Source organism: Felis catus, chromosome C2 (assembly GCF_018350175.1).
Source record: "Felis catus isolate Fca126 chromosome C2, F.catus_Fca126_mat1.0, whole genome shotgun sequence".
Lineage (NCBI taxonomy): Eukaryota > Metazoa > Chordata > Mammalia > Carnivora > Felidae > Felis > Felis catus.
Genome location: NC_058376.1, coordinates 26,439,342 through 26,454,399, shown reverse-complemented (window position 1 = coordinate 26,454,399; position 15,058 = coordinate 26,439,342). Strand labels below are relative to the sequence as shown.

Genomic DNA, 15,058 nt, shown 5'->3' with positions numbered 1-15,058 from the left:
TTGCTAAATATCTGTTGAGTGAATAAATTTAGGATATAGTTCTGTCAAAGTATATTCATGTATTTGAGGGGCGCCTGGGTGACTCAGTCGGTTAAGCTTGATATTGGCTCAGGTTATACTCTTGCAGCTGTGGGATCGAGCCCCACATCGGGCTCCATAGAGGCTGCTTGGGATACTCTCTCCCTCTCTCTCTGCCCCTCCACCACTCGCACTCTCTCTCCCTCTCAAAATAAATAAATAAACTTTAAAAAAAAAAAAAAAAAGAAAGAAAAAGAAGGGCTCCTGGGTGGCTCAGTCAGCTGAGCATCCAACTTCGGCTCAGGTCATGATCTCACAGATTTTGAGTTCGAGCCCCTCATTGGGCTTTGTGCTGACAGCTCAGAGTCTGGAGCCTGCTTCAGAGTCTATGTCTCCCTCTCTCTCTGCCTCTCCTCCGCTCATGCTCTGTCTCTGTCTCAAAAATTAACATTAAAAAAAATTTTTTTAGTATATTCATGTATTTGAGACTTCAGAACTCAAGACTTTGATAACTTGGCTTTGTTTTTGCACTTAAGCCAGTTTAAAAATTTTAGGAGCACCTGGGTGGCTCAGTCAGTTAAGCATCCCACTTCTGCTCAGGTCATGATCTCGCAGTTTGTGAGTTTGAGTCCTGCATCTGGCTCTGTGCTGACAGTTTGGAGCCTGCTTCAGATTCTATCTCCCTCTCTCTCTGTCCCTCCCCTGCTCACTCTCTCTCTCTCTCTCTCTCTCTCAAAAATAAACATTTAATTTTTTTTAATTTTATATACTTCAGGTACTTAAAGTCTCACCATCTATCACTAAAAGAAAATGTTTTTTGGTGGAATCCAGCTTTGTCATGTACGTTCAACCAAGTAATTTTTATTTTACATATAGATTATAGTTTTGTTCCTCTAAAGTATACCTCTATTATGGAGTCATTATTGGACATCTGATTGGGAAATATAGGCATTGCCTTTTCTCTTGAACTTATTGCCCTTTAAGTGGTAGACTGAGCCTAAACCTAGAATTTAAAAAAGGGAGAGAGAGAGACAGAAACAGAGAGGTATAAACCATCAACTTGGGAATAAAATAGAGAAAAGAATCAACAAATTACCATATCTCCTTCCTTCTTTTCTATGAATGATGTAGCTGAGCAGAAATCAAGACAGTAACAAGTAGAGTCATTTAATGAATCAAAGTAGTTCTCTTCTTTTGACTTAGAATCATAGTGTGTTAAATCTAACAAATCATTCATTTTCCATACAGCTGTAAACTCTCAATGTATGCAAAATTAATTGTGTGTAGTATGGGATTCAGAAATAAAGGCTCCAACTTCCACCAAGTTCAGCCTGGCTAAAGCTGCACTAGATTATAACTGTTCAAAAAACTCAGAAAATTTCATTCAATTTTATATATGACACATAAATTTTCCACTGCTCAAAATTTGCCTTGCAAAATTCTTACAACTTGACATTACAGATGAATAGTAAGAGCAGTACACAGGATATTTCCATTGTTTTAATGCTGTACAGAAAGTCTAGGGCTAAGTCAGAATTAGTCTGAATACTACCTTAGACCAGGAAGTAAACTAAGTCCCAAAGAAAAAGCTCACTGTCGCAGGGCCAGACCTGGTGAATAACCAGCTAACAGTGAAGCAGGCAGTCAAACGTCTAGCAAGGTGTTGAAGGCATGAGAGTATCACATCTCTTGTCCCTTTCTCACTATACTGTTTGTACCCATTCATCTATGTGGTACCCAGTAGCAGGACATCTAGGAGTTCACAGAGACAGACATCGGCAATGATTAGAAGTCAGGTGAACAGTCATTGCCAGATACTGTTCCCTCTTAAGCAGGACCAGCCTGCATCCCATTAAAAGAGGTGAGAAGGATTGGCCCGGGGCAGACACCCAAAAGATCTAAGCAGGCTCCTAGCCAATAGATCCAACATCAATTTAGATAGGGCTCTCACTGTAGAGGAGACCGGAGGAATTACTGAATTATCTCTAATAGGATGTTTATATTAAAGAGTCTTTTAAAAAGACAAGACACGCTTATGTCAAGAGAGTCTTCCATTCTAGTAGATAATACTGTGTGCTGCCTAAGTCTGACTCTAAGCACCCAGTCACTCCCTTAGCTCCTGGGAGTGTTGACTGCAGACAGCTTGCCCATGAGTCCCTCTCCAAGAAATGTCCTTAGACGAAGGCCTTATGTCATACCCCCTCCTCAGGGGCAGCCTATAACCAATGAATGATGCAGTGGTATAAAGACCCAAGCCCTTTGACTCAATTAGAAATCCTTACACTTCCAGATCTCCCCATAGACGAGCTGAGATCTCTATTACAAATGCACCCCAGCTCAACTTCTCCCTCTCCTAATCCTGCTGCCTTCACACCTCCACAGAGTCTTTGAAAGCACTCCTGTGGAGTATCAACTCACTCTGTGAGGAGGTTTACTATAGCACATTCATGTATTTTTCCCTTCCTTCCTACCTTCCTTTCTTCCTTCTAATTAGACAAATCCACAAAGGATTTGACAATGCTGTAGTGTGCCTTATAGGAAACACAGTCATTAGCCATATGTTTCTTCCTTCCTTACAACAGTGTTCACTTTAATTACTTATAATTTGATTCTGAAGAAAAAAATATACAAATTATATTTAGTTGGAATCATTCAAAACATTTTAATCTTTAATTGACATGGTCTACAGCAGCTGGACTCAGAATTTTGCTTTACAAGTTTCTGTTAGTTCAATAGCATCAAACTAATTCCTAAGGAAAATCTGAATTTTCTTTTGGAATATAACTTCACCTCTATTTTATACAGAGATACACTGAAGTCTCTTACGATTTCAAATTCACTAAACTTTCTGAAGTGAATTTTATAGAGTAAAATGTGGATCACTGCAACAAATCAACTACTATTTACAGATATGTTTGTATAAGAGATGGATGAATGGATAGATAAATTATAGATAGAACACATACATGAAAAATAAATGGTTGATTCAGACAGTAAAAGCAACTAAGCAAACAAACTCCTGTTTTGTGTGTAGTATGGGATTCAGAAATAAAGGCTCCAACTTCCACCAAGTTCAGCCTGGCTAAAGCTGCACTAGATTATAACTGTTCAAAAAACTCAGAAAATTTCATTCAATTTTATGTATGACACATAAATTTTCCACTACTTTTTTATAAAGGTGAATCCTTTATAAAATAATGTAACTATTTGTGGTCTAAACAAATTGGATGCTAATAGCACAAAAGAAGGTTTATACATGAAATAAGCAAAATTAAAATCATTCTAACACCTCTGACCATAACTCTTGATATTGTAAAAACAACGTAATTGGACACAACTTTTGAACTACAAAGGTCATAGCTTGCCATTCATCTTTCAAAATAAATTATTTAATGGCTGTTTATATAGAGATATGACAGAAAAAGAAATCTATTATCATTGCAGTTTTAATTCACATTTATTGTAAAGACTATATAGACAAAATAATGTGTATGGCTGAGTAACTGAGTATGTAGGTAAAGTATTAGGGTTTTTTTTAAGATTTCACTTACATTAAAAAAAAACTAAAAAAAAAAGATTTCATTTAAACCTCATGCCATTCACTAAAGGCAATTTTACTTAAATTATCTCAATAATCAGTTTTTTGATGATTAAATTAAGGCTAATACAACAAAGTTCCAAAATCACAATTAAGTTGAACTAGTATTAAAGAAAATTGTCAACTAGGTGTGTTTAAATATATGATCAGTCATTTTTCAGTGATTTTGCTAGCATTCCTGACTCTTTTTGATCAATCCAAGTATTTTTTGTCAATAGACACCAATAGTTGACTCAAACACGTAGGGTAGTGCCACTCTGATCTGAAAACAATCAGCAACATATGTAACAAAATATGGAGACAAATACAAGTCTATGCAAGTGGGAATACAACCTGATAATACCAGAATAGTGCACAGATTTGCCTTTTTAAAACTTTAAAAAAAAAAAAGAGGCTATTTAATGCAGTTTACAGCATACAACTGAAGTTGAGACATGGGTTCTATTTTTAAGCATAGCAGCGTAATAGGAGATTTAGACCTGTGTTAAATCCCTGCTGGGTGACTTATCTGCTGTATATTATTAAACAAGCTGTTAAACTGTCTGAGAATCTATTATCTCCTCTGTACAGTGATAAAATTAACATCTACCTTGAAGAGTTGTGAAAATTGGGGAAAATGTGTAGAAAATGCCTCGGACAACACCAGGTGCACAGCATGCACTCTATATTGATTTACTCCCCTCCCCTAGCCCCAGTCCTGTTATTAGTGCACCATGAGGTCTTCCATAAGTTACTCTTTAGGTCTCGGTTTTAACCTCTGACAAAAGAATAGAGCTGAACTAGCGCATTAACTCACAACCCCGATGTCATGACATACTGTTGTATCACAAGCAACTGGGCAATGTGTCACAGGCAGTTCAACCTAGTAATAGTTAAATTATCAAGATTTACAGATAATTTTCTTCTAAAAATGTATAGCTGTTCCAAGGTTGTCCCCATTATAACGTCAAAATCAGTCACTGGCACTTCACTTGCTTTTGAGGTGGAGTAAATGAAGTAGCATTTCAGACAACAAAGATGAAATTGCTCATAACACACAGGCTACTTTATATCATATAATAGCCTTTATTTACCCTTAAGAGTTGGGTGATTACAAATTATTGTAATTCTCATAAATTATACTTTTCTAACTGAAAATTTCTTAGTGACTCTTTCTATGTATATGTTTTTAAAAGAAAAAAGACAAAGCTAGATGGGGTTTTAAAAAAATAGTCTATAGTTCTATGTGCTTGATTTCCTGCAAAACTCTTTGGCATTTCTCGAATCAGAATATGTGGATGACAGTGTTCTGAGTACAACATAATCATCCTTGATGTTTGTTCCAGGGGTGAAAATGTTGGGGATCACTAGATTGCATCATCTCTGTCTTCATTCACAACTCCTTAGTACCTGAAATTTCTTCTAATATGGAAAGAATAGGACTCCTGGTAAAATAAAGCAGCATTTTAATTCCATTCTCAACCTAGTAGACATGTTAACTCAAAAATATAATAATATAGAAAACATACAGATGGCCAATAGACACACACATGGAAAGGTGTTCAACATCACTCATCATCAGGGAAATGTAAATCAAAACCTCACATGTGCCAGAATGGTTAAAATCAAAAATACAAGAAAACAAGTGTTTGCAAGGATGTGGAGGAAAAGAACCCTCACGCATTTGGTAGGAATGCAAACTGTGGAAAACACTACAGAAGTTCCTCAATAAGTTAAAAATAGAACTACTCTATGATCCAGTAACGGTGCTACTGGGTATTTACCCAAAGAATACAAAACCACTAATTTAAAAGGACATATGCACCTCTATGTTTATTGCAGCATTATTTATTGCCAAATTATGGAAGCAGCCCAAGTGTATACATCAATAGATGAATGAATAAAGACATGGTATATATATATATATATATATATATATATATATATATATATATACACAATGGAATAGTATTCAGCCACAAAAGAAAATGAAATTTTGCTACTTGTAACAAATGGATGGAGCTAGAGAGTATTATGCTAAGTGAAATAAGTCAGAAAAAGACACCATTTGATTTCATTTGTATGTAGAATTTAAGAAACAAAACTAATTAATAAGGGGGAAAAAAGAGAAACAAACCTAGAAACAGACTCTTAACTACAGAGAAGAAACTGATGGTTATCAGAGGGGAGGTAGGTAGGGGATGGGTAAAATAGGTGATGGGTATTAAAGAGTACACTTATGATGAGCATTAAGTAATGTATAAAATTGACGAATGACTATATTGTACACCTAAAACTAATATGACACTACATGTTAACTATTCTGGAATTAAAATTTTTAAACTTTTTTTTAGGGATGCCTGGGTGGCTCAGTCAGTTGAGCATCTGACTTCAGCTCAGGTCATTGTCTCATAGTTCATGGGTTCAAGGTCTGTATCAGGCTCTATGCTGACAGCTCAGAATCTGGGACCTGCTATGGATTCTGTGTCACTCTCTCTCTTTCTCTGCCTCTCCTCCGTTCATGCTCTCTCTCTCTCTCTCTCTCTCTCTCTCTCTCTCTCTCAAAAATAAATGGTTAAAAATAAATAAATAAAAACTTTTTTTTTTTATTTTAAAGAGAAAGCACAAGCAGGGGAGGGGCAGAGAGAATCCCAAGCAGGCTCTGCACTGTCAGAGGGGAGACCAAAGCAGGGCTCGATCCCACAACCCTGAGATCATGACCTGAGCTGAAATCAAGAGTCGGACGCTCAACCAACCAAGCCACCCAAGTGCCTCAAAATAAAAAAACCTTTTTTAAGTTTACTTATTTATTTATTTTGAGAAAGAGCACGTGCACGTGCAAGCTGGGAGAAGGGCAGAGAGAGGAGAGAGAGAATCCCAAGCAGGCTCCATGCTGTCAGCGTGAAGCCCGTAGTGGGGCTGCATCTCATGAACCATGAGATCATGACCTGAGCCAAAATCAAGAGTCAGACGCTCAACCAACTGAATCACCCAGGCACCCCTTAAAAACTTTTAAAAAATAATAGTGTATACCTTGGGAGCAAAATATGAGTACTTTATCTTTTTGGAATATACACTTCTAGGGTTGCATAACATATACCACAAACTGGCTCTTCTGTTAAGCATTAAGTCCTTGACTGTCACCCAATCCCTCTTTTAGGTTCCCAAACTCTCTGGAAGCTCATGATATGGTTCTATAACTAGACATTTAGTTTTCCACCTGTTTTCCTAGACCCAGAAAACCTGAGAGCCAAAAACAAATTCTTAGTATCGTTATTAGTGTTAGTATTCGTATTCATATTTAGAGGTGCAACATTCTAAACAAATTTTTTCACGTTTATTTTTGAGAGACAGAGAGAGACAGAGCATGAGCGGGGAAGGGCAGAGAGAGAGGGAGACACAGAGTCCGAAGCAGGCTCCAGGCTCTGAGCTGTCAGCACAGAGGCTGATGCGGGGCTCAAACCCACAAACCATGAGATCATGACTTGAGCCGAACTCGGACACCCAAATGACTGAGCCACCCAGGCGTCCCTAGAGGGGCAACATTCTAAATGGGTGCATGGGACTCTGCAGCATTCAATATAAATATTTGTTAAATGAATAAATGAGCAAGAATGTCAATAGAGCGTCCGTGTTATTAATGTTTTTGTCAATGATTTAGGTCAGAGATGGAATCAGGCCTGTAGACAACTTTTAAACTGATTTTTCCCAGAAAGGCATTTTTGTTTTTAAGTTAAATTTTCATACCTTTAGGTAAAGCATGTACTCCTCTTTCCAGAGTCCTAACATCATGCACTTTCTCTGACCTGGCAGCTTCACACACTATGGTTCCCTGACTGACCTTCACAGTAACTGAGTTTGCTGCTTTACATAAGAAATAATATTATCTTTACAGGTATAAAGTAAGTTGGACATACAGATTGAAATAAGATGTATTTTAATAGAACTTTAAGAAAAAAGATGTGTATACTTAGGCGAGGAAAGAAATGAAAAAAATATACCAGAAATAATATCCCATGACAGATTTTAAAAGCAAGCTCTATAATACGATAGCTATGGATTAGGCATTAGGGTGTATAATCATCCCACATCCTTAATACCCATCTAGACCAGAAACAGGCTGACAGGGAAAATGAGGAGGGTTCCCAGGATGGCCACCAAGATCAGTAGAGGTTAGAAGAGAAAGCCTGATCATGGAGATTATCTCCAAGGAAGAGTACAGAATCACATCATGTGGCTGTTTCTAAAGATGGAAAAGGATGGGCAGAAGCAGCACCACTTTTTATTTAAGTCAGCCAGGGAGAGCTCTGGAAACAGGAGAGGAGGGGAAAAAATTGTTTCAGTTCATTTATTTATTTTGCAAGAGAGAGAGAGAGAGCACATGAGTGACAGGGGAGAGGCAGACAGAGGGGGAGAGAGAGAATTTCAAGCAGGCTCCGAACTCTCAGCACAGTGACTGACGCTGGGCTCAATCCCATGAACTGTGAGATCATGACCTGAGCCAAGATCAAGAGTCAAACACTAAACCAACTGAGCCACCAACACACCCCAGGAGAGGCAAACTTTTAAAGAAAACAAAAGGGCACCTGGGTGGCTCACTGGTTGAGAGTCAGACTGTTGATTTTGTCTCAGGTCATGATCTCAGAGTAATGGAATTGAGCCACATGTCATGCTCCGCACTGAGCATGGAACCTGCTTGAGATTCTCTCTCCCTCTGCTCCTCTCCCCTGCTCCTGCTCTCTCTCTCTTTAAAAGAAAAGAAAAAATTTTTGTTTGTTAAATAAGAGTTGTAAACAGACAAATTCTGCTAAAGAAAGAACAAAGTAAAAGCAAATTTTAGTGCAACATTCTTAAAGACACTCCTCTTTGATTAAATAAGCAATCAGGTTATTCGAGCAAGGATAATTAATCACTGCTGAAAGACGATTTCCAAGAGTCATCAGCCCAATTTAGGGATCACATTCAACTAAGCAAACTGTGTGTATTAGACTTCAGAGAAATAGTACCAATAGGATACACAGAGATACACATAGGAGATTTATTATAGCATTTAACTGGGATGGTTATGAAAGTCTAGAAGTTCCCTGATCTGCCGTCTGCAAGCTGGAGAAGCAAGAAAGTATAATTCAGTCCAAGGCCAAAGCCGTGTGAGACAAGAGGGGAGATGCTAGTGCAAGTCCCACAATCAGAAGGGCTGAGAACTCAGAGCTCCAATGTGAGAGGGCAGGAGAAGGTGGAAGTCCCAGCTCAAGAAGAGAGAGATTTCACCCTTCTGCCTCTCTCTGCCTTCAACAGATTGGCTCCTCACCATTATTAGTTCATAAGGGCAGATCTTTACTCAGTCTACAGATTCAAATGCTAATCTCTTCCAAAAACACCCACACAGACACACCTACAAATGTTTCCCCAGATATTTAGGAAACGCTTAGCCAATTAGGTTGACACATGAAATTAACCATCACATTGTGTAAACACATCCTGAGTTCAGATTTGTTTCCCTAGTACAAAAAGACATTAATAAATACTTACTGAAGATTTCCTATGTGCTAGCTACCATGACTAGTGCTGAGAATAAGACCTACAAAGGACAAGCTATAGTCGTCATATAGCTATGTGATCTTGTGAGGTGGCCTCAGCCTTTTCTTTCTTCCAAGATACAACTTACACGAAAAACAACTGTTCCATCAGTAACATTTCTTTATAGTCAATGATTTCTGTGAACATTCCCCTACTCCCCTACTCTCTCTTCCTCTCTCTCTGTCACACTCGTGCATACACACACACACACACACACACACACACACACACATACACATCTTCTCTGTACCTCCAGGAAGCCGAGTCAGCTGGGTATGTTCCACTTGACCCTTCAGATCCATTCTCCACCTGCTCCACGGCCCAAGAGACTGGCTGGATTCTATCAAGGGATGGGCTGCATTTAACAGGCTCCCCTCCCCCTGGCTTCTTATTGAATTCAGCCAATGAGGAGCATCTAGAAAAGATCATAGGGAGAAAAGGGAGTCAAGATACTATCTCCTTCCTTGTGGGATTGTCACAGGCTGTCTTCATCTACCAAGGATACCCAACTTCTGCCTGGCCATCCTGCTGTTTCTAACCTGAGTCCTTCACTGACCCTGTGGTCTCCTCACACCTTAGTAAGCAGTCCCTCTGCTAAACTCTTCTGAAATTGCCGAATTTAAGCATGCCATCTCTGGATCTTCCAAGACCCTGAATGACACACTGAAGACTGACTTGTTCTGGAACCAAGACCCCCTAGGAGGAGTAGACATGATAGAAACACACCTGGATACATTGTAGGGAGGGAAAGGATAGATCTAAAAATCTTGGAGCTGATTCTTCCCAGGGCCTAGTCTGGGGAATCGCAGTTAAAGAAACGCAGTAGAGAAAGTAGTGCAATATCCAGCATGGCGTAAGTATTGTAAAACATCAATTTGTGAGGGAGATTCCTAGCAGGAATACCTGAAGGCAGTCATACGAGGTGACTATGCCTCTGCATGATAGGTGCAGAAAGGATGAGCTATAGAAGAGACCAGAAATGTTGCAAGGGCAACCACACCATTAGAGGCAGTGGTGAAGAAAGAAATCACCAAGAGAACACACCTCAAAACCACAGTGGGACAATTCACACCTCAGTGGAGACCAGCTCAGGATAGTTAACAGACCAGGTAAACAAGCCATTCTATGTGCAAAAGACACAGACGGGTACCAAAGACCTGCTGAAGTGGGCTGGACATCACAAGAGTGAGTGGAAAAGAGCTATGATCCGGATGCCCCTCCCCCACTGCTGTGAGGTTATAAAAGCTTCCTTCTGCACCCAAATGCCCTCTTGGGAAAGAGGAAAGGGAAAAGAGAATCCTTGAGAGTAGGACGAAAATTTGAGAGACTGAGAAATTACAAAAAAAAAAAAAAAAAAAAAAAAAACCACAAAGACTAATACTCAGAACAGACTGATTTATACGTCTAAAAAGCGTAAGAACATAATACCCGCCCTCAAACCTGAGAACAAACGGAGATATTCTAGAACCTCCACCTCTCCACGGACCAGACCCAAGTGCTGACATCGCCGGAGAGTGGCTCCCAGAAGGCTGAGCGCCGGGGCGGTGCCAGCCGGCAGAACGCCAAGCAAGACGCCTAGGTAGTTCGTCCTCTCCCGGTAGCCGTAGGCGTCAGGTGACCGGCCCTGCAAAATCTGTCTGATTCCATGGGCAACCGCCAAGAGCCCTGGCAGCCGGTGGGCAGCTGTCCGGCTTCCAGGAGTTGGGGAAGAATACCGTGCGGGAACTATGCGGACCACACCTTGGAGCTGCAGAAAGCAGTTCAGCGCAGGACAGGTGCTCTTCCTGAAGCTGTCCACCACCTACACGCGTGAGGGCTCGGTCATCCTCTTCCCCAACTACGTCCACAACCTGCACCTTAAGCTCAAGCTGGGTGAGTGTGGTGAGGGACGAAAGTGGCTGCGTCTTCCCAGAGGCCGCAGCCATAGACTGCATGGCCAGCTGTGTGCCCTGTGCGTGGATATGACCATCAGCGATATGCAGGACGTGTGCAAGAAGAGGCTTCCCTGATTCTTGCCAAGAGCTTCATGCTCTTCAGCGCCATCCGCACGATTGTGCCCAAAGAGAAAATCTCTGACCCTCACAACCTAAACTCTGGCTGAAGGTCAATGGCAAACTCAGGCGGGAGGGTGTTACATCCTCCATGATTTTTACCATTTTCTACATCATCAGCAATGTTTCTAAGATAATGACCATAGAAGAAGTAGGCATTATCTGGACCAGGATGCCAAAGGGGAATTGAACTCATTAAGAAAAAAAAAAAAAAAAGCTGAAATTCAGGCTGACATACATGGGGTTGTTAATATGAGATTTAAGGTGGAAAGGCCAAAATATTAAGTCCATACAAAGCACCCTAACTTGTTAAGTTTTTGGATATAAGGGAGCAAGACAGAAGCAAGCAAAGGTACTGAAGGTGACAATCCTGTAATAAGAAACTAATTTTTAACAATGATTTGATTGGATTGCTATCTCAACTCAAGGGGTGAGCCTCCAAGGAAAACGTGATCGAGAAGAGCTGGGTTAAAAATGGAAATGAGAAATAGTGTCTTTTAGGAAACAACTGAAATAAAGTATTTGGGATGCTTCCGAAGAGGAGAGTTTATCAAACCAAATGTTTAGAAAACTTACTTTGCTTTCCTAAAAGTGGACTGGACAAGACTTTTCCTTTGATCATTCAGGGAATAGTAGTTCAAGACTTAAAATCAAAAGACTGAAAAGCAGGTTACAAGCCAGTTTTCCCACATTTCCTTGATCATGATAATCATCTTGGGATATTTGCAAATATAAAAATTTTCAAGTTACTGGCCCATACTAGGCCCTGTTGTAATTAGTGGAATTAATCTCCAGCTCTCCAAATGATTCTTATCACAGAAATGTGGAAAAACATTACCCTACATAATCAGTTAACTTACAATTTATTTAACGAATGAACAATTAATGAAGACCAAACTCATTTACTTAGGGTGTGTACCATGGCCCATAAATTCTGAGTTTGGGAGGTAATTTTGAACCTATTGTCTTCTCTTTTTTTTTTTTTTTTTGTATATAAATTTTATAGACACTTTATTCAAAATAACCCAAACTGGAAATAATCCAAATGCCCATCAATAAGAGAATGGGTAAACAAATTATGATGTATCTATACAATGGAATACCCTCAAGCAATAAGAAAAAACAAACTATTGATCCTCTCAACAGCTAGAACGACTCTCAGGTTTTTGTTTTTTGTTTTTGTTTTGTTTTTCAAGAGAGACAGATTGTGTGTGCAAGCAGGGGAGAGGGAGAGGGAGTGAGAGAATCTCAAGCAGGCTCCACCAATGCTGAGCAGTGAGCCCGACAGAAGGCTTCATCTCACAACAGACAGATCATGACCTGAGCCCAAATCAAGAGTCAGCCGTTTAATGGACTAAGCCACCTGGGCGCCCCCTGAACCTCATGTTAATATGAAATATATGAAATTCAAAGCTAGGCAAAGCTAAACTGTGGTGATAGAAATCCTAATAGTAGCTTCCTATGGGATAATGAGGATTAACTGTGTAAAGGGGCTCATGGTGCCTGGAAATGTTTACCTTTTTCTTTTTTTTATATAATTTACATCCAAGTTAGTTAGCATATGGTACAACAATGATTTCAGGAGTAGGTTCCTTAATATCCCTTATCCATTTAGCCCATCTCCCCTCCCACAACCCCTCCATCAACCCTCTGTTTGTTCTCTATATTTGAGAGTCTCTTACATTTTGTCTCCTTCCCTGTTTTTATATTCTTTTTGCTTGCCTTATGTTCATCTGTTTTGTAGCTTAAAGTCCTCATATGAGTGAAGTCATATGATATTTGCCTTTCTCTGACTAATTTTGTTTAACACAGTACCCTCTAGTTCCATCCGCATAGTTGCAACTGGCAAGATTTCATTCTTTTTGATTGCCGGGTAATACTCCATTGTATGTATATACCAGATCTTCTTTATCCATTTATCCATTGATGGACATTTGGGCTCCTTCCATACTTTGGCCATTGTTGATAGTGCTGCTATAAACATTGGGGTGCATGTGTCCCTTCTAAACAGCATACCCATATCCCTTGGATAAATACCTAGCAGTAAAATTGCTGGGTTGTAGGGTAGTTCTATTTTTAATTTTTTGAGGAAACTCCATACTGTTTTCCAGAGTGGCTGCACCGCTTTGCATTCCCACCAGCAGTGTACAAGAGATCCTCTTTCTCCACATCCTCACCAACATCTGTTGTTGCCTGAGTTGTTAATGTTAGCCCTTCTGACAGGTGTGAGGTGGTATATCAATGTGGTTTTGATTTGTATTTCCGGATGATTAGTGATGTTGAGCATTTTTTCATGTGTTGGTCATCTGATGTCTTCTTTGGAGAAGTGTCTATTCATGTCTTTTGCCCATTTCTTCACTGGATTATTTGTTTTTTGGGTGTTGAGTTTGATAAGTTCTTTATAGATTTTGGATACTAACCCTTTATCTGATGTGTCATTTGTGAATGTCTTCTCCCATTCCATCGGGAATTTAGTATTAGTTTTTCTGATTGTTTCCTTTGCTGTGCAGAAGCTTTTTATTTTGATGGGGTCCCAATAGTTCATTTTTGCTTTGGTTTCCCTTGCCTCTGGAGACGTGTTGAGTAAGAAGTTGCTGTGGCCAAGATCAAAGAGGTTTTTGCCTGCTTTTTCCTCGAGGATTTTGATGGCTTCCTGTCTTACATTTAGGTCTTTCATCCATTTTGAGTTTATTTTTGTGTGTGGTGTAAGAAAGTGGTCCAGGTTCATTCTTCTGCATGTCGTTGTCCAGTTTTCCCAACACCACTTGCTGAAGAGACTCTTTATTCCACTGGATATTCTTTCCTGCTTTGTCAAAGATTAGTTGGCCATATGTTTGTGGGTCCATTTCTGGGTTCTCTATTCTGTTCCATTGATCTGAGCGCCTGTTTTTGTGCTAGTACCGTACTGTCTTGATGATTACAGCTTTGTAATACATTTTGAAATCCGGGTTTGTGATGCCTCCTGCTTTTGTTTTCTTTTTCAAGATTGCTTTGGCTATTCAGAGTCTTTTCTGGTTCCATACAAGTTTTAAGATGTTTGTTCTAGCTCTGTGAAGAATGCTGGTGTTATTTTGATAGGGATTGCATTGAATATGTACATTGCTTTGGGAGTATTGACATTTTAACAATATTTGTTCTTCCTATCCAGGAGCGTGGAATCTTTTTCCATTTTTTTTTTTTTTTTGTGTGTGTGTGTGTCTTCTTCAATTTCTTTCATAAGTTTTCTATAGTTTTCAGTATATAGATTTTTCACCTTTTTTGGTTAGATTTGTTCCTAGGTATTTTATGGGTTTTGGTGCAATTGTAAATAGGATCAATTCCGTGATTTCTCTTTCTGTTGCTTCATTGTTGGTGTATAGGAATGAAACCAATTTGTACATTGATTTTATATCCCGTGACTTTGCTGAATTCATAAATCAGTTCTAGCAGTTTTTTTGGTGGAATCTTTTGGGTTTTCCACATAGAGTATCATGTCATCTGCGAAGAGTGAAAGTTTGACCTCCTCCTGGATGATCTGGATGCCTTTTATTTCTTTGTGTTGTCTGATTGCTGAGGCTAAGACTTCCAATACTATGTTGAATAAGAGTGGTGACAGTGGACATCCCTGTCTTGTTCCTGACCTTAGGGGGAAATCTCTGTTTTTCTCCACTGGGGATGATATTAGCGGTGGGTCTTTTATATATGGCTTTTATGATCTTGAGAACCTATTGTCTTCTAAATAAGTATGCTATCTCTTGGGAGGTAAATGAAATACTATAGAACATAAAGTTACATTTATGCCTCCCAGTTTATGACTATTCAAACTGAACTTCACCATGTGCATAGTGATTCAATT

At 39.4% G+C, this 15,058-nt stretch overlaps 1 protein-coding gene across 1 annotated transcript in view; it reads right to left on the bottom strand.

The window, feature by feature from the left end:
* Positions 1-11,106, bottom strand: part of LOC123380048 — a 443,229-nt gene extending 432,123 nt beyond the window's left edge. Inside the window, exons 1-3 of the mRNA XM_045037315.1 lie at positions 11,029-11,106; positions 10,613-10,973; positions 9,423-9,587 (exon numbers count right to left, since the gene is read on the bottom strand). Coding sequence (XP_044893250.1) covers positions 9,423-9,587; positions 10,613-10,973; positions 11,029-11,106 — 604 coding nt within the window. The remainder of the gene's footprint in view (positions 1-9,422; positions 9,588-10,612; positions 10,974-11,028) is intronic.
* Between the last annotated feature and the right edge of the window lie 3,952 nt (positions 11,107-15,058).